This window comes from Gopherus evgoodei, chromosome 2 (genome assembly GCF_007399415.2).
Source record: "Gopherus evgoodei ecotype Sinaloan lineage chromosome 2, rGopEvg1_v1.p, whole genome shotgun sequence".
In the NCBI taxonomy this organism is placed as follows: Eukaryota; Metazoa; Chordata; order Testudines; family Testudinidae; genus Gopherus; species Gopherus evgoodei.
The window spans coordinates 212085785-212109664 of NC_044323.1; the positions used below are offsets into that span (position 1 = coordinate 212085785).

At 41.9% G+C, this 23880-nt stretch overlaps 1 protein-coding gene across 1 annotated transcript in view; it reads left to right on the plus strand.

Moving 5' to 3' along the window:
• COLEC12 (collectin subfamily member 12) overlaps positions 1–9253 on the plus strand; it is a 146913-nt gene extending 137660 nt beyond the window's left edge. Inside the window, exons 6-10 of the mRNA XM_030552876.1 lie at positions 553–1032; positions 1449–1585; positions 3129–3238; positions 5211–5356; positions 7544–9253. Coding sequence (XP_030408736.1) covers positions 553–1032; positions 1449–1585; positions 3129–3238; positions 5211–5356; positions 7544–7548 — 878 coding nt within the window. The 3' untranslated portion in view covers positions 7549–9253. The remainder of the gene's footprint in view (positions 1–552; positions 1033–1448; positions 1586–3128; positions 3239–5210; positions 5357–7543) is intronic.
• The last annotated feature ends 14627 nt before the right edge of the window (positions 9254–23880 follow it).

Consider the following 23880-nt stretch of genomic DNA (forward strand, 5'->3'; position numbering starts at 1 on the left):
TGCCCTCCTAAACATCCTTTTTGCCACCCCTTCCACTATTGTCTTTACCCCTTCTTTCATGTTGCTCCTTCAAATTAAAAAACTTTATTCTTGTGTCCCAAACAATCGCTCTTTCTTTTTATTCAAATCCCTTCTTAAGGCTGCCATGAAGCCCATCAGTGTCAATCCACCAAAGACAAAAAGCACGTAACACGACTTTTAGAAAACAAATGATAACCATATCTCTTTGAGATCTGAGGCTCATCTGATTATCTGGGGTACTGTGTCTGTTTAATGTAAATTACAAGTCCTGTCTGGCATGTTTTCTTCTGTGTCCTCTACAGCATTAAGTGTCTTGAGGAGGTTCAATAAGAAATAATATATAACTAACGATTGTGAAGAGATTCACCTCGTTTTTCTAAACCAACTGTATTTTTACATTGGCTGCTTGAGTAGCTTGGGGTTTATTACTGCTTGTAGTGTATTGGATGTCCAACGTTTTTAATCTTAGGTTTATTGAACACTCTTCCTATTTTTTTTGTTTCCCTCCTCTGCATATTTAAATTGTTTCAGGCCCTCCAGGTCCAAGGGGACCTAAAGGTGAGAGGGGACCCCAAGGACCTTTTGGTCTCACTGGCCTAAAAGGGCAAAAAGGAGAAAAAGGTGAGCCAGGGCCACCAGGACCTGCCGGTGAAAAGGGCCCAGTTGGGCCAATCGGGCCACCAGGAGAAAAAGGTGGGAAAGGTTCAAGAGGATCACCTGGCTCCAAAGGTCAGAGAGGTTCTACTGGCAAGACTGGTCTGCCAGGACCTAATGGAGACCCAGGACCACCAGGACCACCTGGCAAAGATGGTCCTCCAGGTCCACCAGGTCCACCTGGATTTCAAGGATTGCAAGGAACTGTTGGCGAGCCTGGGGTACCTGGACCTCGAGGATTGCCTGGTCTGCCTGGCATACCAGGGCTGCCTGGGCCACCTGGGCCACCTGGGCCACCAGGTCCAGGGATGCCTCTGGCACTGAAAAGTGAGCCAACATCAATACCTGAGGCTAACGGTAAGCTATCTGTTCACCCACCTACTTTTCTATTTACATGCCCATCTGCCCAAGTAGCTGTTTTTAGTGCACCTGCCACTATGACAGTGGGCTAACGTTAATCTCTGTTATCTTTTGCTTAGACACACTAGTTCTCAAAGATTCTTAGTGTGAAACTCCAGTTTACCTAGCTGTGTCTGCCTGTCTTCTTTCAGCTGCTCTGGAGTTTGATTAAAGTGTCTCATCTCTAAAGAGATGGCAGCAATGCAATGAGTAGGAGCAGTTCTCTGGACATGCAGGTTAAGTTATATTCTGCATTCTGGTGCAGATTTCTGATATGTGCATATTCATTGACTCAGCATCTAATTATTTCAGATGCCACCATCCTGTAGGACAGTTTGAAATCCCCAGTTTAACAGCAGGGTTTCATGTCACAGGTTGTTCTGCTCATTGGAAGAACTTTACAGAAAAATGCTACTACTTTTCATCTGAAAGAGAAGTTTTTGAAGATGCAAAAGTTTTCTGTGACGAGAAGTCCTCACATCTGGTTATCATAAACAATAAAGAGGAGCAGGTAAATAACATCACCTGCTGTTCTGAAAGCTATAAGGCGGGGGTCGGCAACCTTTCAGAAGTGGTGTGCCAAGTCTTCATTTATTCACTCTAATTTAAGGTCATACATTTTAATGTTTTTAGAAGGTCTCTTTCTATAAGTCTATAATACATAACTAAACTATTGTTGTATATAAAGTTAATAAGGTTTTTAAAGTGTTTAAGAAGCTTCATTTAAAACTAAATTAAAATGCAGAGCCCCCTGGACCAGTGGCCAGGACCTGGGCAGTGTGAGTGCCACTGAAAGTCAGCTCGCATGCGGCCTTCGGCACACGTGCCATAAGTTGCCTACCCCTGCTATAAGGTTTGAAGGTATTTTGAGTCTGGAAACTACACAGCAATAGGGAAGCTGAGAACATCATGGATTCATATGGTGAAATGAAAACACTGAGTTACCCCATTCAGAATGCTGTACTCCCGTGTCTGCTCAGCACTTATTGTGAAAAGGAGCAACATAGGAGACAATGGGCCTGATCCTGAAATTGCTGAACACTGCCACTTCCAGTAAATTCAGTGGAAGTTGTGGGTGCCCAGCTCCTTTCAGAATCAGGCCCATTGTTAGTGGCCTGTTGTCTGAAACACATTTTTTCCATGTTGCAAATAGTTATTTTTTAATTCAATCATTAAGATAGACAACTTAAGCCTTTATTATGATCTTAAATAAAGTCTATTAGGTCTTCTATAGGATGAGCAGTGATAATGAATAAAAGCCGTACCTTACATTATTGTTTGGTAGCCAGACATGCCCCTTCCCCTGCCAGGCAAGAGTGGCTCAATAAATTATAACTGCTTATTCTTTTCCTTAGTTAAAAAAATACTATTAGTGGTGGCCTTCCAATCGCCCAGTTTTCACAGGGAGTTCTTACCCACGGGCAAATAGTGCCATTGAGTCTAGTTCCTTCTTGTTGTTACTCACTGACAAATAGTGCCATTGAGTCTAGTGCCTTTTTGTTGTTACCCACAGACAAATAGTGCCTTTTTGTCAGTTAAGTTTGAAGGATCAGGCCCTAAAACACGTCTAGAGCTGCATAAACCTTCCATAATCATCTGTACATTAGCAATGGTGATCCCTCATAAAGCAGGAGTACTACAGATTAGCTTTGGAATGAACCATAAGTACCATCTCGGATGTTGTTACAAATTAAGGTCTATCTTTGTGGGAGGGAGGGAAGGAAGGAAGGAAGAAAGTTCCAGCCAGTAAGGAACCTTTTCAGGAGAGATCATTCTTCGGTGACAAAAGGGAGAAATAATGACCAAAGTACCCTTTGATTACTGCACTCTCTACCAGAAGTGCTAGCAGCATACTAGGAGTGAGAACAGAGAGTAAGACCCAAAATTAGAAAGAAGAGGTAACCAACAAGGAAGCGAGGTGGTTGAGCACTGGGAATGGAAAGGAGAAGAGCACTGTTCTTATTCTATCTTCTAAAAGCAAAATCTACACAAAGCAAGCAATTGTGTGCTGTCAAAAACAGAACAGAAATCTGTGATTGCATTTTCACTTGCAGCAATGGATAAAAAGACAGATTGCTGGGAAAGGCAACTTCTGGATTGGGCTCACAGATTCAGAGCAAGAGAATGAGTGGAGATGGCTGGATAGAACCTTACCAGAGTACACGTATGTGTTGAAAAGAACCATGTTGTTTATTTTCTGCAGAGTGCTATTGTTCTTGCTACCACTTTCCTTGAGATCTGCAGTATGTAGAGATGAGTTACTGGATGCCAGTGAAGCAATACTTCATCTGGAAGTGTTACTGAATATTGTTTTCCCTACCCCCTTCCTTTCTCCATGCACAAGGCTTTATTTCTTTGCCAGAAGGAAAATGGAAAATTTAATATTGAATGAAAGAATCATACAACCGTGCAGCATAATACTGCTTGCCAGTGTTTTTACGAAGTGGGGGTGGAAAGCCCAGGCAGCTTTTTGGTCTTGGTTTAAATTTTCCTCGTTTGCATTACAACTGGCCATAAATAGAGAGCTCATTCTTACTAAAAAATGAAAGGACTGACTATTAGATAAAACCCAAACGCAAGATATGAAACAGAAGGAGAAGGTATAAAGCAAGGATGTCCAAATTTTGGCAAGCTGAGGGCTGCATTGGCAGGTAGCCTCATGTCCAAGGCATGTACCAAATTGGTATTAAATTCAGCCGCCTTAATTTTTAATACAGTAGAGTGGACTACAGAGACTATAAATCCCAGCATGCAGCGCCTCAGAAAAACAGGCTAAATCCATTGTATTTGTTATAAATGATTTGCAGGTGTCTAATTTGTGGCCACTTTCATGAGGAACATGGAAAAAAGATTTGGTTTTGGTAAATCCTACCATTATACCCAGGGCCGGCTCTAGCCATTTCGCTGCCCCAAGCACGGTGGCACGCCGCGGGGGCACTCTGCCTCTCGACGGTCCTGCGGCTCTGGTGGACCTCCCACAGGCATGCCTGCAGATTCTCCACCGGAGCCGCGGGACCAGAAGACCATCCGCAAGCATGCCTGCGGGAGGTCCACCGGAGCCGCCTGCCACCCACCCGGCAACCAGCACAGCGCCCCCCGTGGCATGCCACCCCAAGCACACACTTGGCGTGCTGGGGCCTGGAGCTGGCCCTGATTATACCTCTCTCAACTTCAGATGCCTACAGCAAACCTATGGCCAGTGTCACTGAAGATTTCTCTTGTGCTGTGCTTTTAAGGTGTCCTCTAGTGACCTCAGAACTGTCTGTCGCTGAAAGTGATTCATTATTTCTGGAAGTCTGTGTTTCTTCCCAGATGCTTGGTCAGACCCTTTGTATCAAGCAGGCATGTTATTTAGCTGCTTATGGCTCCATTTCAGCCAGCAACCAAAGCTTCTGTTCAACAACCTGTATTTTTAAGAAAACCGAGCTTTTGTTTTGAGACTGGAAGCACATCTCATTTATTAAATGAAAACAGAATTGAGAGTTTTGCTCCACCAAGCAAGGACACTAAGTACTGGGTCAAGTTTCATTATCAAGGTTACTGGCCTCCAAATTAAGCCAACTTTTAAAAATTCCTTATATGCCCGAAAATTAATTTTTCCATCCAAACTGAGGTCTGAAAGATAGACAAATTCCTGCTTTGCAGCTGGAGAGGCCCATCACAATCAAGCCAGGATTTCAGTTTCTTTGCAATTACAGGTGCATATTTTGCCACCTTTCTCCTCTATGTCCCTTTTGTGTTCTTTTTAGCAGGAAAGGTATTGAAATACACATGAATCCCTTAGGCAGAACCTTGGATGTTTCAGTACCATCTGCTGGTAAGCATGAACTAGACAGACACAGTGGAGGAAAGATGCCATGTGCACGTGGCATGTACTCTCATCACACTTGCACGTACATCCACAAACCAAAATAGAGCTTATTGGTCTAATTTTAAGCTTTAAGCCCTTGACAGGCAAAGGAGGAGTAGATTCTTGTCTCCGTTTTCCATTTTCAGTAAGAGTCATGTAATGTTTGTTGAAGAGTGTATTTCCAGTTCAGAGCTGACCTCATGATACTTTCTGCTAATCTCTTTTTTTGTGCATGGAAAACTATCATGTGATGTCATTTAAAATCTACTTCTTATTTTGTTGAAAGAAACTGGAAAAGTGGGCAGCCTGATAACTGGAGTACTGGGCAAGGGCCAGGGGAAGATTGTGCTGGATTAATCTCTGCTGGGCTCTGGAATGACTTTCAATGTGAAGATGTTAACAGTTTTATTTGTGAAAAAGACATGGACAAAGGTAAGCTAAGTGTTCAATTAAAAGAGTTTCATCATAGTGACAAAGAGCCATGATTTAGTCCTGGGGGAATTCTGCGCCACTGCATATGTGCAGAATTCTTGTCTCCCACTGATTTCTTTGCTTCCTTGCAAAAAAATGACTTTCTGGTGGGGAAGCAAAGGGAAGCCACAAGAGCAGTCATGCAGCCCTCCCCAGCAGTATATTTTGGGTGCCCAGGGTAGCCAGCAGAGAGGTAAATCACTGTGGAGTAAGGGGCGGGACTGGTGGCTCCTACTCTATGCTGGGCTCAGCTGCTAGTCCTGGCTGGGCTGGGGAGGATGGGACTTCCTCTTCCCTGCACGGCATCCAGGGATGGGTCAGACCTACCACCAGATTTCTCCTCAGGGTGCAGGAAGCTCTGCAAACTCCCCACACATCCCTTCTCAACTGCAAGGGGAGGGATCAATGCACGGAGAGCTGCTCTCCCATCCACCCAACCCCCATGCATCCAGACCCCCTCATGCCCAGACCTTAAGCTTCACACCCACACACACCCAGAACCTCCCTACCAAGCCCCACTCCCCCTGCACGTGGACCACCCCAGTGAGCCACCCACACCTGGATCCCTACTCCACCCACCCCCAACCAGCTGCACCTGGATCCCCACCCCACTGAGCCCCACACTCTCAGTATCTGGACCCCACACTGAACCCCTCACATCCAGACCCTCTGCCAAGCTCCTATCTCCCCCCACACACACCCAGACACACACCCCTGCTGAGCCCCAACCACCTTCACCTAGACCCCCCTGCTGAGTTCCATTACCATTGCTCCCAGAACCCCCAAACAAGCCCCTGTGCATCTAGATCACCTCCCGCACCCAGATTGCCCTCCACAGTACCCTCTCAACCCACACATGGATCCCTCCACACTAAGCCCCTCTGCACTTGGATCCTGCTGGGCTGAGCCTGCCTGCCCACATCTGGTGCACCTGGCACAGAGCGGCAAGGTCCTGGGGTGTTTCTGGGGCAGACTCAATCCTTGTGCTGTGTCAGGGTTGGGTGCAGGCTCACTGCTGAGCTATGTCCCGAGGGGAGCTGCAGAGTGATCTCCTACCTCTGTGCAGCCAGTGGCCTGTGCTCCCCAGTGACATGCAGGAGCCTCCACATTTATTTGACAAATAAAATTTGCAGAATTTTTATATTTTTGGCACAGAATGCCCTTAGGAGTAATGATTACACCATGGGCGGGGAGGAGATCCATACCTATTATATATGGACAGATGCTGTGGAGCTGCTTTACAGGGAGGACAGGCTTCTCACAAATGAAAATTCTATTGCCTGTAACAGCTCTACACAGATCTAGCCCCAACAAGCATGAGGAGTCTCTGCTGCTGGGAAGTGTTTGGCAACTACTGGGCCTCTCTCCTTAACTCCCACCCACCCACTCTGACTGCTGGAGGGGAGTGTGGGTCCTGTCCAAGTTCTCTAGCTGACAGTTCTGTGTCACATAGTGGCAGCTGGACAGGGTGGAATCATAGACTGCCGGTTTTATTGAGCTGACACACAGGTACTGCAGAGTCTCTTTCTAGATCTAGGGACCCCTCACAATAGGACTCTGTTGAGCCACAGAGCTACTTAGGGCTCTGTTCCATGATCAGTGCCAGAGCTCAGATATTTTTGTTCTGATGATGACCTTGTTTAAAGAAACTATTTTACAGTGTGCCAGAAACATTAATTGTTTAAAAGCTTTTTTTCAGAAATATTTTTGTGTGTGTCATGAATGCCTGGCTGCTATGATTGCCAATACATAGGTAGAATTTCATAGGATATAGTAGAAACTCCCAGCTGGATTCAAACGTTCAGATACTGGCTCTTAGGCAGCGTCCACAAAAAACATATGTACACCCTTCGGGTGCATAATCCACATCTGTTTGTGTAAATTGAGGAATTGCTTGTGCATGGAATTCTCTTTTCTTCTAGATAAATATGTATTATGTTAGCAGAATTTTAGGTTTTGAAAATATTAGTTGTTGGAGGTGTACAATATCTGAATATGGGTCATATTTTAAAATGTTATGTTTCTTGAACACCTAGACTCATATGATAGAATTTTCCAAGATTCTTTGAATTCAATAAACCTCCTTGCTGATAATTTGTTAATAATAAGCCTTTCATCTGTGTTCCTTCTTTCTTTCTCTCACTGTAGCCTAGACACTTGGATTGTAATAGGCTGTGAATTTACAGACACAAATACAAATTACTAAAAAATCCTATGGGACTTCATCATCTCCTAACAAAATTGAAAAGGAAGCACTGAAAACTGGTTTAATGCAAAAAAAGAATTCAGCCGCAACTCATCTTTGCCATCTTGTGATTATTCAAGGATTCTGGACCCACAGCATAATGCATTTATTGGAAATGCAATTGGACTGAATCAGTTACATATTTTTGTCAACCAGTGACCATACAAGTGTACAAGTTTTGTCTTCAAAAACATGAAATATAGCAGTCTGAGTAAGACTCTTGGTCATTGAGCTATAGGAAATACTTATAAAGCTACAGTGTAAACACTACATTTCATTTGCTAAAATCCCAAATATAGGAAAATTATACAGATACACACATAGTATATAGATTTTATATAAATATATATATAGTCAAGTTGTTATCAATAATATGGAATATACTTTTAAGAGCTTTTAAAACTTTGTATTTTTGTACAAAATATTTGCTTTTTACATTTGTTCTTTTTTATTGTCTTTTTTTTTTTTTTTACAAATATAGTGCACAGAGGCCAAAGAAAACAGCAAAGGTACTAATAATAATTCAGGCTGTTGTCAGACTTAGCTCTGCTCAGCTATAGAAAAATATTTTCCAGTTTAAAAAAAAGGTTTTTTTCCCAGATGAACCCCTCTGATTAAATAACTTTGAAGCTGATTTTAGATAGTATTTTTATGCAAGTCTACTCTGTGTGAGTAGCAGCTAAGTAGATCAGGGACTAGATATTCATGATAGCAGTAATCACAGCCACTGAACCATCAATGTACTTCTGTACTATATGGGTCATGTTAACACAAGACACTGTGATGTCTGCCTTACTTCCCTTCCTCTCTGTCTACAGAAAAATATCACAGAATTAAATCACTAGCTTTTTTAAATGTTTTAATTGTTCCTCAATTACAATGCAGTTTTTAGGAGCTCTGCCATAACAGGTGCTGCTTACTACTGAAAGTCAAACTAAGAAGATATTAAAAGACATTTATAAAACAGAAACAAAAAATTTGAGCATATTGAAATGTGGTGGGGTTTTTAAAGCTGGATTTTAAAATGTGGTAATAAAACATGATGTATTCTAAAAGGTCAAGTCAACCTGCATTTCTCTAAAATGTTTTGATATAAATTAATCTTGTCACTTCCTTGGCCCCATCCTTCCCTGCCAAAAAACTAGCAAAATTAAGTATGCCACTACCAGAATTTAGTATGGTTAATGGATGATATCACTGTCCAAACCACTTCCTCTATATCCCTAAAGAGCTGTTGCCTAGACAGCAGCAGCACAGCCTATCTTAAACAATAAAAAAAAATAAGCAAACAGTTAAAGTTTATTAGCAGAATCCATGTGATTTGGTTTCTATTTTGTGTATTCTCTGAGGCCACATGCTACACTATCATGCATGTCCTTTTGTACCCTTTTGGAAGAGAGTTGTTTTTTTACTGCCTCGTGACCTCCAGTTTACCTTGGCTGAGTATGGTTTAGCCTTTTGAAATACTCCAGCTCTTCTGGAAGAAGACAAGATTTTGTACTTCATATTTTTAGGCATTGCTTATAAATGTAACCAATTAGATTTCCTTGCCTTACTGGCTCTAGAGCTCCCAGGGCCTAAATTCCATATTCTCTCCAAAGTTAATCCTCCTTTCTTAAGGAAAGTGGAATGCAGAAATCCATAGAGAACATAATGGGTATGAAAAATTAACATAACAGCACAATCCACAAACACAGATAAATAATGAAAAGCCATTTCAGAGGCAATGCTTTTCCTAGAACAAGTTAGATTACCTGAGGAATTTTCTTTTTGTCATGTATTGAATAACAATCAGATGGTCTATGAATATTATATGGTACCTATATATACAAAAATGTATAAATATATAGTAGTGCTGTGTTTATATATTTATACAATAGCTATGGTGATAACATTAGCACAGTATCTTTTTCATATCTCCATCATACTGTCTGAAACAGGTAGGCTTCATTCTGACCTCATCATATCAGTATAACTCTACTGATTTAAGTGGAGTTGCTCCTGATTTCCACTGGTGTGACTGAGACACAAATTGGGCTCATAGCTATACAAGTCCAAGGCAGAGCTGTGAATAGAACCCAAATCTCTTAGCACAGGACTGGGAGACTTTACTGCAAGACCATCTTTCATCTCCTGTGGCAGTGGACATATGGCATTCTTTTTGAAAAGATGGATTTTTCCCCATGGCACGTTTGTTACAGTGCTCATCAAATGAAAATACATTTCAGTAAGTGATCCTCCCATGACTAATTTTCTTCCATTCGGGGACATTTCCCATTCACAGACTACTAGCAGCTTAGAATAGTGAGTTGAGCCAGTTTAAGGCTGTAAAATGTTGTTGAACAATAACTATTATATGAAGAATTTAGATGGAGATTTCATTCAGTGGTGTTTCTCATTACCCACTCCTGAGGCAGAGATACAATAGGCCTGATTCTCAATTATCCTGGCCCACATCCTCAAACATACTTAGCACCTAACTTGCATTGATTTCAAAGGGAATTAGGTACCTAAATGCCTTTGAGGATCTGGGTCTCTGTGCCTATGCTTGGAGCAGAGATGGATTCAGTGGGTGACGTTAAGTAGATGCCCTCTGCATGCACAACTTAGACAACCATCTTTGAAAACTTGGCCTGCAGAGTGCAGACGAACTAAGACAGATTCATCAAGCAAATACCCTTTTGTCCATCTTAGCCAGCATTCATATAAGAGAGAAAGTGAAATGTGAAGTGGAAAAAGAAGACTGAAATCTCAAAAGGAGTGCAAAAGTCACCAGTACAGGTCAGAAAACTGTCATGATAGGGAGAGCAATTGGCCAGAGTGCAGACTGGATGCCATGAGAAGCCAAGAGATTGCCATGGAAGTCAGAGTTGCCATGTGGGGTCTGGTAAATTTTATGTAAATCCATCTTCTCTATGGTTTGAATGACAGCACAAGTTATGCAGGAAGTTACTTTTGCATGAGAAAATTGTTTTGTCCACTTCTAGCAATGTCTGGATAAGCTACATCCAGCTAAAACGGAACTGGCTGTATTCTCTTGACATACTGAAAGTACATTTCCATTTTTTTAAATTTAACATAAAAACTAAATGTTATTTCACTGATAGTGTAACTACCCTTAATAATTAAGTGACTGGCATTGCAGATGTTATGGGGAAAAAAGTTGTGCCTTACAGCATCATCAAATGCTATATCTTTTAAAAACGCTCTTTTGCTCATATCACTGATTTGTTGTGAATTGTTTTCAGCTGATTAGAATTTTTCACTTCCCTTCAATTTTCCATAAATATCATCTGAAATTGTTCCAATGAAAGAAGCACTAAGTGGGAGATACTAAAGTAAGTATTGCACATTCTGTGCATACATATATAGCAAAGTTGGCAGTTGTGCATATGGGTACATACAAATTTTCAGAAATATTGCATATGTATTAAAAGCCAACTTAAATGAAGGAATAGTTCTTCCAAATAAAAATTCTCCTCTCACACCACAGTACAATTACTCCTTATTTATATTGCTGTAAGGTAGATCATAATCAAGCAGATGGTATCTCTAAACACTATTATCTATTTTATCTAGTGACTTGAATTTTTAATTCTCTGTTCCTGCAGTATCTAGCTGATAGAAATGTGTCATTTAAAAGGTTAAGAGAAAAAACATACAACACATCTTCATAAAGCCTTACAAGGGAACTCAGAACTGGGAAAAGGGATCCAGGATAAAATATCTGCTGGCTTTAATGGGGCAGGCCCAGAACCCAAGTAAGCTATAGTTCAGTCTAGTTTCACTGTACTGTTTAAACAGATATGCCTGTTCCAACCTTGTTGTTTTCCTAGATATCAAATGGCTCAGCTGTTCTAATTTTTCTTTTCACTAGATACCTCTTTTGGTTTTAACAAGTGGTAAGAATTAGTCTTTGATTTTATTAATGGAATTATGATAAGCTGCCTGGAGTATGGTGCCAAGCAAAGGAATCTAGTTAGCTAGAATGGAGGCAAAGCCATCTGGGAGATCTAGTTGTTAGGAATATATGATTAAACAAAAATGTTCAGCCCTATTAAAGCACCTTAGTTGAAAATCACAAAGGTCGCAGCCAAAGTCAGCATGTAAAATACAAAAGAAATGGAATTTCTCTATCCTTAGTCCATAGATTTCCTTCTCCTTTTCTTTCTCCTCTTTGTTTATATTCCCGCTTCGAGGAGAAGTTGTTACTATTCCCCCATTAACATCAGAATATGGATTTGGAAACTGATCTCCCCCTGACACACACACCTTTCTGACTTCCTGGCTGAGCCTTTTGGTGATGGTAATACTAATATCACTTACTCTGTCTAGTACTTGACACTTTCAAAGTAAGGTACATACATAAATTAAAAGAAAGTCACAGCCAGCTGACAGTAAAGACCCAGCTGGAACATTATTACCAGAAGAATATGTAAAGCGAATTAGAATTGACTATGTCTTGGGCTAACTTTGTAGAGAACAGCTCCTCATTTGCTGTGTCTCACTGTGTAAGGCTGCTCTGCAGCAGATGGGACTTCTTAGGAACTACCAGTCCACCTGGCAATTCATTGCCTCACTTAAGTTCCCCTTCACTTGTTTGATGGCATCTAAAATAAAGAAACCCTGTTTTGGAAAAAATAAATTCTAATTTGTTTTCTTTTTCTAGGAACCAATATTTTTCTGTCTCAGTGATGAAGATAAAAATTTTGTTTGTTTTTCAAAATAAACTATGGTTAATGCTCCAAAATTTGTGTAAGAATTTTCTTTATTCTAATACCAATAAAAGCCACAGTACTAGTCAAATAATATGAATATAGGGCTGGAAGGGACTGCCTGGGTCACTGAGTCCAGTCTTCACAGGCAAACCCGTCATATAATCCTGCTCATAAATTTAATCATGTTCCATATTAAAACTAGTTAGGTTGTTTGCACCCGGTACTGCTATTTGAAAGCTGTTCCTGAAACATAATGCACAGTTGGCTCTTATTAGATGATAATGCTTTGCATATGTTTAGGGTTTTCTTATCCAAAGATCTCAGTGTCTATGAGTGCTTTCCTAAAGTGGGTAAATATTCTAATCCCCATTTTTCAGATGGAGTAACTGAGGCAGAGAGAGATTAAATTCTATTAATTTTGAGTGTCTGCATTTTGACATAGCTAGGACCTGATTTTTAGAGGCCCATAGCTCTGTTGAAATCAATTCTCTGTTATATCAGAAAAACAGATTTAAATAATTTTTAGGTGTGACCCACACCAAGTGGTTTGCTCCCCTATTATCCTCATAGTGCTAATTTAAGTAACACCACTGCTACTGCTGCTTTCCCAGTGTAACCAGGTGATTTTAGTATGCTATTTCATGTATCACTCTGTGGAGCAGAACTCAACAGCTGGTGCTGCAGAACAGGATGAGCCTAGCAGAAAGGCACAACCAATGAACTATGTGCAGTCTCTGTGAAAGGGTTAATGAGTGACACTGCATCTCCAAAAGAGCTATTAATCGTGTGTTATGTCACGTAATTGCAGTGGTCATTTAAGTTTCATTCATCTTGAGACACAACCAAGGAATGATGTGAGCAAACAAACTCTCCTAAGAACAATGCCTCAGACCTGAATCAACAAAGTGTGGAAAATTTGACAAGACCAGCAGGAAGGGAGACAGAAGCAAAGAAAAAGGGAGGAGTCAGGAGGAATTCAGGGGTGTCTGCCCACCCTCCTCATGGGATCTCAGACTCCCATTAGCCAGCCGGGGGAGAGGGGAGTTGATTGGCTCCTCACTCCCCTGCCCATGCCCAACTAATTCAAACCCTGAATCCTCTGGCTCCAATGCAGCTGTCTAGATTTTTTTTTAATGCAGGTGACATAGGGTTTATTAAATGTTTAATGAATGACACTGTGGACCTGAGTCTGATCTCACTTATACTGATTCTCAACAGTGTCAATTCAGAATCAGTGTCTGGATCTTCAGAAGAACTTTGAGATCATCATGTGGCCTGTAGTGGTTAATTTTCTGATTCCATCAGCCTGCAGTATCCTAGCTGATTAAACAAAGGCCTTTGGCTGGAGACTCAGGCAGCTGGGAAAGTTCTAGGTATTAGAACTGCTTCCAAACTGTCAGGACTTTTGAGTCAAACTACAGACACAGGTGCTATGTTGGGTGTTAAAAGTTTGAATGTGCAACTAAAAAGAAGGATGTTTCTGCATCCCTGGCATTTGGACTCCCAGGCAGACTGCAGCCTCATTTTGACTACATTCAGTTAAAAGAGGAGATATATTTTGTTTACTGATAGTAAAAGAAGTGTAATTTATGACTGTTTTCTGCAAGTAAAAACCTGGCAGTGGAAGTGGCAACTGAGAGAAAAACATCTCAAGCTTTGCAGCTTCTTACTGTAACAGTTAAACCAGGCAAAATGTTCCTGACCTGACTCCTGACCGCATCACAACCTGCTAACATAATTGACGTAAGTCAGCAGTTTTCAAACTGTGGGTCAGGACCCCAAAGAGGGTCACAACCCTGTTTTAATAAGGTCACTAGGGCTGGCTTTGACTTGCTGGGGTCTGGGGTCAAAACAAAACCCGAGCCCCATCACCTGGGGCCAAAGCCTGAGGGCTTCAGTTCTGGGCAACAGGGCTCCGGTTACAGTCCCCCTGCCTAGGGCTGAAACCCTTGAGCTTCGGCTTTGGCCCCCCACCCAGGGCAGTGGGGCTCGGGCTTTGCCCCACCCAACCAGGGCAGGATTCAGGCTGGCTCAGGTTTGGTGCCCCTCTTGGGGTCGTGTAGTGATTTTTGTTGCCAGAAGACAGTTATGGTGCAAAGAAGTTTGAGAACCCCTGATGTAAGTTTTGGTAATAAATAGCTAAAGTTTTATTGATATTAGCATAGAACTTTATTGTGGCCTAAGCTCTCAACAGCAGATTTGCCACTGTCAACCATGGGAGGTCATCGGCAATCTTACTAGGCGTGTAGTGTCCCTCAAATGTTTTTAAAGTTGTTTTTGTTTTGTTTTTCTAAGAAGATGAGAAGGAGAAAGGGAAAAGGGCAAAGAGCTACAGAGATTAGGGGAGGAAAGGACATAGGAAAGAGTAAGGAGTCGACTGGAAAAAGAATTGGGAGAAATCGAAACAGGGATAGAGAATTATTACAGAGGGAGACCTGCACTGAAATTCTCATGATAGTCCCTTCCAAACTGGGTAAAATTTGTTGTTCAAAACTTTTTTTTGCCAAAAACTGCAAATTCAGGTCAACCAAAATATTCCACCAATTCATGTGAAATGCTCCAAATGGTTTCAGTTGAGGTGGTGACCCTGAAAAGCTTCATTTTGATATTTTTGAAACACAACTTTGATTTTATTTTTTAGTCAAAATGACTTTGTGTTTCAAAATGTATTTCAATTTTATTTTCAAAAAGTTAGAAATGTAAAGAAGCTTGAAAACTAAACAATGTTTTGTTTCCGGTAGAACAAAACACTTCATTCAAGCTAAAAAGAATTTTTTTCCCCAACTTTTTGGTTCACCAAAATATATGAAAAAGTTTGTTTTGGGTTGACTTGAATATTTTTTTTAAACAGGCAGCAAATGGAAAAAATCAGTTATTCTTACAGCTCTAGTAAGATCACCCACTGAGGAGCTCCCTTCTCAGAGACAGCACAGTGAGTCATTTTCATGGGTGTTGATGATGATGATGATGATGCTCATTCTCATCAAAAGTGAAAGGAATAGAATCTCAGCACTCGAAAGCAGTCGTGAGTTGGTGCCCTGAAGCCATAAATACCTTTCTCAGCAAAAGCAGAAATTCCTGGTGTTTTTAACTTCTTTTTTTTTTTAATTATTGTATGCACATCCTTTCCTTCCTGCACAAGTTCTGAAATATGTGATTTTCCCAGTTTTTCAGTTATGTTAAATGTGCCACTCACTGAACTAGAGTTTTGAAGACAGGTTGCAGAAAAAGGAAATAGCAGGCCCCCCATATGGCATTAAAAACAATTGTGTACAGGTGGTCATTTGTACAATGAGAAAAAAGTGTCACATTCTTGGATATAGTGAGAAAAAAAATGTCACCTTCTTAGGAATCTTGAAGTGCACTAAGAACATCCAGGAAGATGCAAAAGAGGAATTCTTTAACCAAAACCAGAGCTACTTTTGGTTATGAAAAATTTCAGCTCCAGATCCTAGTTTTTCCAATCCACTAGAGGGTCTTTTTGGATAAGAGTTATGGTGGAGAGGTGACCTTAGTTTAATTCAAAATCAAGATGTAAGGCTAACTTAGCTGCCATGAGCAGGAGCAGGATCAAGACAAGACAAGCCTGAATAAGTAATTGCTGAGGATACGTTTACACTACAGGATTATTCCGATTTTACATAAACCGGTTTTGTAAAACAGATTGTATAAAGTCAAGTGCACGCAGCCACACAAAGCACAATAATTTGGTGGTGTGCGTCCATGTACCAAGGCTAGCGTCGATTTCTGGAGAGTTGCACTGTGGGTAGCTATCCCGTAGCTATCCCATAGTTCCCGCAGTCTCCCCCACCCATTGGAATTCTGGGTTGAGATTCCAATGCATGATGGTGCAAAAACAGTGTAGCGGGTGATTCTGGGTAAATGTCGTCACTCAATCCTTCCTCTGTGAAAGCAACGGCAGACAATCATTTCACGCCCTTTTTCCCTGGATTACCCTGGCAGATGCCATAGCATGGCAACCATGGAGCCCATTTTGCCTTTTGTCACTGTCACCATATGTGTACTGGATAATGCTGGCAGAGGCGGTACTGCAGTGCTACACAACAGCATTCATTTGTCTTTGCAAGGTAACAGAGACGGTTACCATCCCTATTGTACCATCTGCCGTGCCATTGTAAATTGGCGATGAGATGATGGTTATCAGTCGTTCTGTACCGTCTGCTGCTGTTCTGGGTGCTCCTGGCTGGCGTTCGCTGAGGTCAGCCGGGGGCGCAAAGACAAAATGGGAATGACTCCAGGGTCATTCCCTCCTTTATGTTTTATCTAAAAATAGAGTCATTCCTGCCTAGAATATGGGGCAAGTGTACTAGAGAACCAGTGTACCAGAGAACCAGAGCGTACAGCTGCTCCATGTCAGATCCCACAGAAATTATGAGCTACATGCCATTCTAGGGGGTGGCCCCGCAACAACCCCACTCGTTGCTTCCCTCCTCCCCCAACCCTCCTGGGCTACCGTGGCAGTGTCCCTCCATTTGTGTGATGAAGTAATAAAGAATGCAGGAATAAGAAACACTGAGTTTTTAGTGAGATAAAATGAGGGGGGAGGCAGCCTCCAGCTGCTATGATAGTCCAGGCAGGACATTAAACTGTGGCTGGGGAGAGAAGCCCAGCCTCCCACTGCTATGACAGTCCAGGCAGTACAGAATCTTTTCTTTAGACATGAAACGGGGGGTGGAGGGGGCTGATGGAGCTCAGCCCCAGTTGCTATGATGAAGATGGTTACCAGCTGTTCTGTACCATCTGCTGGGAATGACCGGGAGTCATTCCTATTTTTACCCAGGTGCCCCAAGCCAACCTCACCGAGGCCAGCCAGGAGCACTCACAGGATGATGAGAACAGCTATCAGTCATTTTGTACTGTACCATCTGCCACTGGGGAGAGGAGAGGAGAGGAGAGGATGCTGCTGTTCAGTGCTGCAGCACAGCGTCTACTAACAGCATGCAGTAGACATATGGTGACATTGAAAAAAGTCAAGAAATGATTTTTTTCCCTTTTCTTTCATGAGGAGGAAGGGGGGTAAATTGATGAGATATACCCTGAACCAACCCAGACAATGTGTTTGACCCTTCAGGCACTGGAAGCTCAGCCAAGAATGCAAATGCTTTTCTGAGGGACTGTGGGATAGCTGGAGTCCTCAGTACCCCCTCCCTCCCTCTATGAGCGTCCATTTGATTCTTTGGCTTTCCATTATGCTTGTCACACAGCACTGTGCTGTGGCCTCTGTCTATCATAGCCTGGAGATTTTTTCCAAATGCTTTGTCATTTTGTCTTCTGTAACGGAGCTCAGATAGAACAGATTTGTCTCCCCATAAAGCGATCGGATCCAGTATCTCCTGTACAGTCCATGCTGGAACTCTCTTTGGATTTGGGACTGCATCACCACCCGTGCTGATCAGAGCTCCACGGGCAAACAGGAAATGAAATTAAAAAGTTCGCGGGGGCTTTTCCTGTCTACCTGGCCAGTGCATCCGAGTTCAGATGCTTCCAGAGTGGTCACAATGGTGCACTGTGGAATACTGCCCGGAGGCCAATACCGTCGATTTGTGGCCACACTAACCCTAATCTGACAAGGCAATACCGATTTCAGCGATGAGTACAGAAACCGGTTTAAAGAGCCCTTTATATCGATATAAAGGGCCTCGTTGTGTGGACGGGTGCAGGGTTAAATCAGTTTAACGCTGCTAAATTAGGTTTAAACGCATAGTGTAGACCAGGCCTGAAACAAGGGAGGCAGAAACTATCTCAGGTATTGTGGGTATGTATATAGTAAATAAAATAGGCAGGAACACCCTGAACTGATAAATTTTCCTGTAAAGTGATTGGCCCTTACATGCAAGAAGTATAGATGTTAGTAGCTAAGAAAGATGTATACAAACTGCGTAGTGTGTGATGTGAATTGAAATTGTGGTAGAAGCCTGGACCTAGCCAGCATGAGCAAGGAGCTGTTACATGCCTAATAAAGTAACCTGAGTGATGATTTGGAGTTGAACTGAGGTTTTATGGATCCCAGAAAACTGGATGAAGTGTTCTTCCAGAACTGGATGAGGCGTTCTGGATAAGCCAAATGGAAAGGTCTTGGAGGGAATCCCAACACTATATGAAACAGAAAAGGATAAAACTGTGAGTTGGTTTGGAGCTTTTAAGTTTCATCAGCTGGGGATTTAGTTTTCCAAAACCAAAATAAATGTGAGGTAGTTCAAATCTCGATCCCATTTTATCCAAACCCTAAAAGTTTTGAAAGGAAATAAGTGGATGAAAATCCCAGTTTTGTCTTATTAGTTTAAATCAACTCTCTTGCTGTGTGGGTTAACAATTTTGAATAAGGGAGAAAGTATGCCAGGCAGAATGTTTCACTGAAATGTCATTAGAAGTTCTTTACTTATTTAGCAGACATTATTACTGAGTCTCAGAGTACATGCAGAATTTGGCACTTCATATATGAGAAGAGGCTAAAAATAAAACAATTCAAGCAGAACAGCTGTTTTATCCAGACCAGACCTTGAATGAAGTCCATGATGGTGGGGAAAACACTGCAATTGCAAACTTATTTAAGTCTTCAAGTCTTACTGCAGTTGTATTTTTTAGAGTATAGTTACGATAGTTTAAGAGAAACTGGGCTGAGCGCACAGCTCACTGGCAAGAGAAAACTATCTGTACAGGATCACTTGTGGTTGCTTCAACTTTGTGGATACAGTATATTGAAATTATATAGTAGTATGTTTTTTCTTCATTTACCATCACAAGCAACAAAAGCATGTGTATTGCATTTTCCACAACTATGCAAAAGTTGGCACCATGGTCAAGGATACTGATACGTGTTTTGATTTGCTGGTTTCCTTCTACTTTTGGGGCTACTGAACTGCTTACCCTGTAATCAAGCTAACCAAGATAAACACTGAAACAATATATGGCTTGTGAAACAAGACAAAAAGCCAGGAATATTTCTAGTGCTCTGTATAAATAAATAGCGAGTGAAACTGAGTGTTCATGGTGTAAGAGGCTGGACAAACCAGTCTAGCAATTTCTAAATCTCTTCCAGTGCTCCTATTCCTCCAAGTAGTGCTCCATGTGTGCCATAGGCATGAGGAATGATATTCCATGCAGAGGGCCAGCACAAGGACACTTAAGTCCCTAGGCCGGTTGAGAGAAATTTGGGTCCCTAGTACATCATGTTCTCTGGAGACCCACCTCCTCCCATTTCACCACAGTTACAGATGGTTTGGGGGCCCTGTTCAGTTCCGGGGCCCAATACAATTGTCTCCCCTGTCCCTCCTCTCATCAGCTCTGCACATCCTGCTTAAACAGTATTGTGAGTGATTAGCTTGAGTAGCACCTAGGTCTGGTGATGGGCTTGTGCAAAGGGATGAATTTCAACTTGCAATCTGCTGAATGCTCCTAGAGGGTGCTGAGTGCCCTCCATTCCCACTGACCTCAGGGAGAGTTGTATCAGCAGCTCCCAAGAGCCTGCTGCATACAAAGCACCTTGCGGGATCAGGCCCTAACTAATATTAAAGTGTATTTAGCTAAAAAAGGAATGAAGAAAATGAGTGAAGGATCTGAACCATGGATTTAACTAATTCTTTGGCTATTAACTAAGGAGTAACACAGACTTTGTGACCAATGCGATTCATTAAACAAAATCACAATACTGTTGTTTAATTGTTAAGTGTTCACAGTGTGTTCAGTGCTGTACAGAATACCACATAAGATACTAAGCCTGATATTTTTTTCCTCTCACATCAGTGCATATCTAAAGTGACTCCATGAATGTAGGAGGAGATACAATGGCATCAAACTGATGTGCAGTCAAAATCAGGGCCATGCTCTGCTCTGAGGTAATTACAGTCTGAGAAGACAAACTTAGACAAAAAATACATCAACCACAGGGTGGAGTCACTGTCGAGTCTTTGTTTTGGTTTTATTTATACAGTGATCAGACTCTAGTACAATGGCAGGAATAGTTTATACACTAAAAAATCAATGTGGTTTTCAGTTGTTCTATATACAAAACTTTACTTAAAAGACTGGTAAATCTGCTCCTAATTCCACAGTCAATATAGCATGCCAAATTAGTATAGGAATCAACTGGAGCCCAAAAGCTCCTTAGAACAGGATTGTCTCAGTTACGAAAGCAGTTCAATGCATGTAACAACTGGCTGTGATTCTAGCATTTGCTAGATAAGTGATTGTTTTGTCACTAGTCTGGCACCAATGGTGGCGGGCTACTTTGTGCTAGAGCACATTGCCCATGGTAAGGGGGAATGCGACCTAACTGTGGTGGAGTGGAAGTGTCACACTGTCTGACGTGGTCCATGACCGTGTGTGCCAACCTCAGGCAGAATGTCCAAAGCAGGGCAGACATCCAAAATTGGGAGTGTGTTCTATCATTCATGTACAGAGGGTAGCCGTGTTAGTCTGGATCTGTAAAAGCAGCCAAAGAATCCTGTGGCACCTTATAGACTAACAGACGTTTTGGAGCATGAGCTTTCGTGGGTGAATACCCACTTCCTCAGATGCATCTGAGGAAGTGGGTATTCACCCACGAAAGCTCATGCTCCAAAACGTCTGTTAGTCTATAAGGTGCCACAGGATTCTTTGCTGCTGTTCTATCATTAGATTTCACCAACCAAGTAACCAATGTGAACTCCTCAAGCACCATAACAGTCTTACCAGACACTCAGACAGTCCCCTTAGGCATTCCAATCTATTTTGCTACCCAGGGAAGCTGGACTTAGTGATAAATTGTCAAGTTTACCAAAGATCACAAAGTATTCAGGTTGCTTCCAGTCCCAAGAGACCAGTCACTTACCCCAGAGCAGTCTGTACCTCAGAGCTCACCAAAACAATGCTTGTAGCCAATCCTCTACTAATTAATTAAGGATTTATTAATGAGGAAAAAGAAATGAGACAGTTTTTTACAGGTTACAGCAGGCAGCATATATACACAAATGAATAACAATCTATAGTTCCAAAAGGTGAGAGAGTTTGTAGAAAACAATCAGCTCTAAATTTCTCTTAGCACTAATCCAGGTTGACCCTGGGGCGCTCTGCTTTTGTTTCCTAGTTCCAGCCCTGTGAGAGGGAAATGAAGAATTTCATGGCAGCTGTCTTTATTTCCTTCTTTCAGATTCAAGCTGATGGGACGAGCTTCCTTGCACATAGCACCGTCATGGGTGAGAGAGATCTGTCAACCCAGTTTTTGTAGTGTGATGCTTCACAATGGCCCACTTAGTTTTTATAATCTTGATGGGAGGCGAAATCACTCCTGACGCCTGGGCTCACAAGTTCAGAGCAGATATTTTTACAGTTATAAAGCAAAACTTCCATATTACTTTATAGCATGGGATACAGACATTACAAGTAAGATTGATGCAAGCAGCAATTTACAAGCATTTTATAGAGTCTAAACGCTAAACACCTCTTCACAAGCCTAACGCCGATCTTGAACAATTGTTTTGGTGAGCTGGTCTGGCTTCCAAGCTATGAATGTGTCATGCTCATCTGACATGTATAGCTTGGCAAGAGCTAGCACCTGTCTACTACCAATACAGGAAGTACAAACAGGTGACATCCCTTCAAAAGGTGCAGTATCCTCCCCTACTATGCAGCTGGTCAGCAGAAGGGGGAGGGGCCATAGCTTCACCAATTCCCTACCTTTTGTTGCCCCATTCAGTGAGCTGTTTCTGAGGAGGTTGCATCTTGTTAGCCAGCCCTGTACTCCACTACCACAGGGGCTGTGATTCTGGCCAGAATTACAAAAAAAAAACTTCAAAAACGACTCCAACGAGAGACTGCTGAATTGGAATTAATTTGCAGATTGGACACCACTTAATTAGGCTTGAATAAAGACTGGGAGTGGATGAAATGGGCCTTTCATTACCACTACAAACAGCTCTTTTTCTCGCCTGCTGATAATTCACCTTAACTGATCACTCTCCTTATAGTGTGTATGGTAACACCCATTGTTTCATGTTCTCTGTGTGTGTGTATATATATATATATATATATATACACATATATATATACATATATATATATATATATATATATATCTTCCTACTGTATTTTCCACTGCATGCATCTGATGAAGTGGGCTGTAGCCCACAAAAGCTTATGCTCAATAAATTTGTTAGTCTCTAAGGTGCCACAAGTACTCTTTGTTCTTTATACAGAGAAGGAGGTGGAAAGCAGAGGCTCCTTATTTCCTTCCTGCCCACACTGTGCAGCCATATAAGAATTAGCCAGAGTTTGGCCCTGAATAAAGAGATAGTACACAGAGAAGTGACACAGCACTCACTTAAAAATGGTACATGCATATTATTTATGGCCTATACAAGTGAATTAGTAGTGGTTTCAGTTCATTTCTCAAAGTCCACATCACAAACACCAGCAATGAAAAATGACAACCATTTTGTCAGTCTCAGCATAGACCAGATATGGGGACTGAACAGCCTAGAGCTGGTTCCTCTAAGTAAGGGATGAGACAATTCAGCTGGACTGTGAGAAGAAGCTTGCACTGCCACAACCTGTGTTGGACCCAGGCTATGACTAATCAGAGGACTCCAGGGTTTTCAGCTGTGAACACAGTACCTTTCACCAGCATGGAACTGACATGTTAAAAAAAAAAGGTTAATTTGCATATTTTAGGATTTAGATGTATATGAATTTCACAAGCATATCTTCCCTGCAGTTAATGGGAGTGACATACATGGATGAGAGGAGAAGATAGTGGTAGGGTGACGTATAAGCTTTAAACAGGTCACTGTGTTGTATTGAGGTAGAAGCATGAGCGGTAGCTCAAACATGCCCTACGTGGGTGTGCAAAGAGGAAGCACGTGGATGCAGGAAGCCCTTTCTTGCCCTTCTACACCAGTTCAGTGGCCCATAGGTAGCTGGTGCTTGCACTTCTTGAATGCAAGAGAGTCAGGCTAGCAGTCAGAGACACTGTGCACATCAAAGGGCATGGCTCTGCTCTCCCTGGCCTCTATTGGATGGTTAATGTGCTTAGGACACATTAGAAGAGCCAATCATTAAATGTGGCAGGAGGGCAGGGATTGCAATTGTGATGGCCCTTGGACAAGGGGCATGAGGGGGAAGATTCTCCTCCACCTTAGAACAAGGATTGAATCTTCAGCACTTCTATGATGCTTTGCAGCTACAAATTCCTTAGAAATATTCATTAATCAATGTTATTGAGTAATAGGCCTGAGTCACAAAGTTTAGACACAAATCTGATCTGAACCAGAAGTTCCACGTGTTGGGCTTCTGCATTCCTGCTCAGCCCACTTCAAAGTGAGACCCACAGCAGGCAGATAAACCTGTTGCTGAAATTATCCAGCTGTCTGCTTGCAGCAGCAAACACAACGTTACCACATCCACTGGGAACTTTTTCTCCCCATAATCTTGTGCAATATAATTTCTCTCACTTTCTGTAAACTTACTGCAAAACAATTCTGGCTAAAACAGGGGAAACGGAACAATGTACTGATCCGATAATAGAC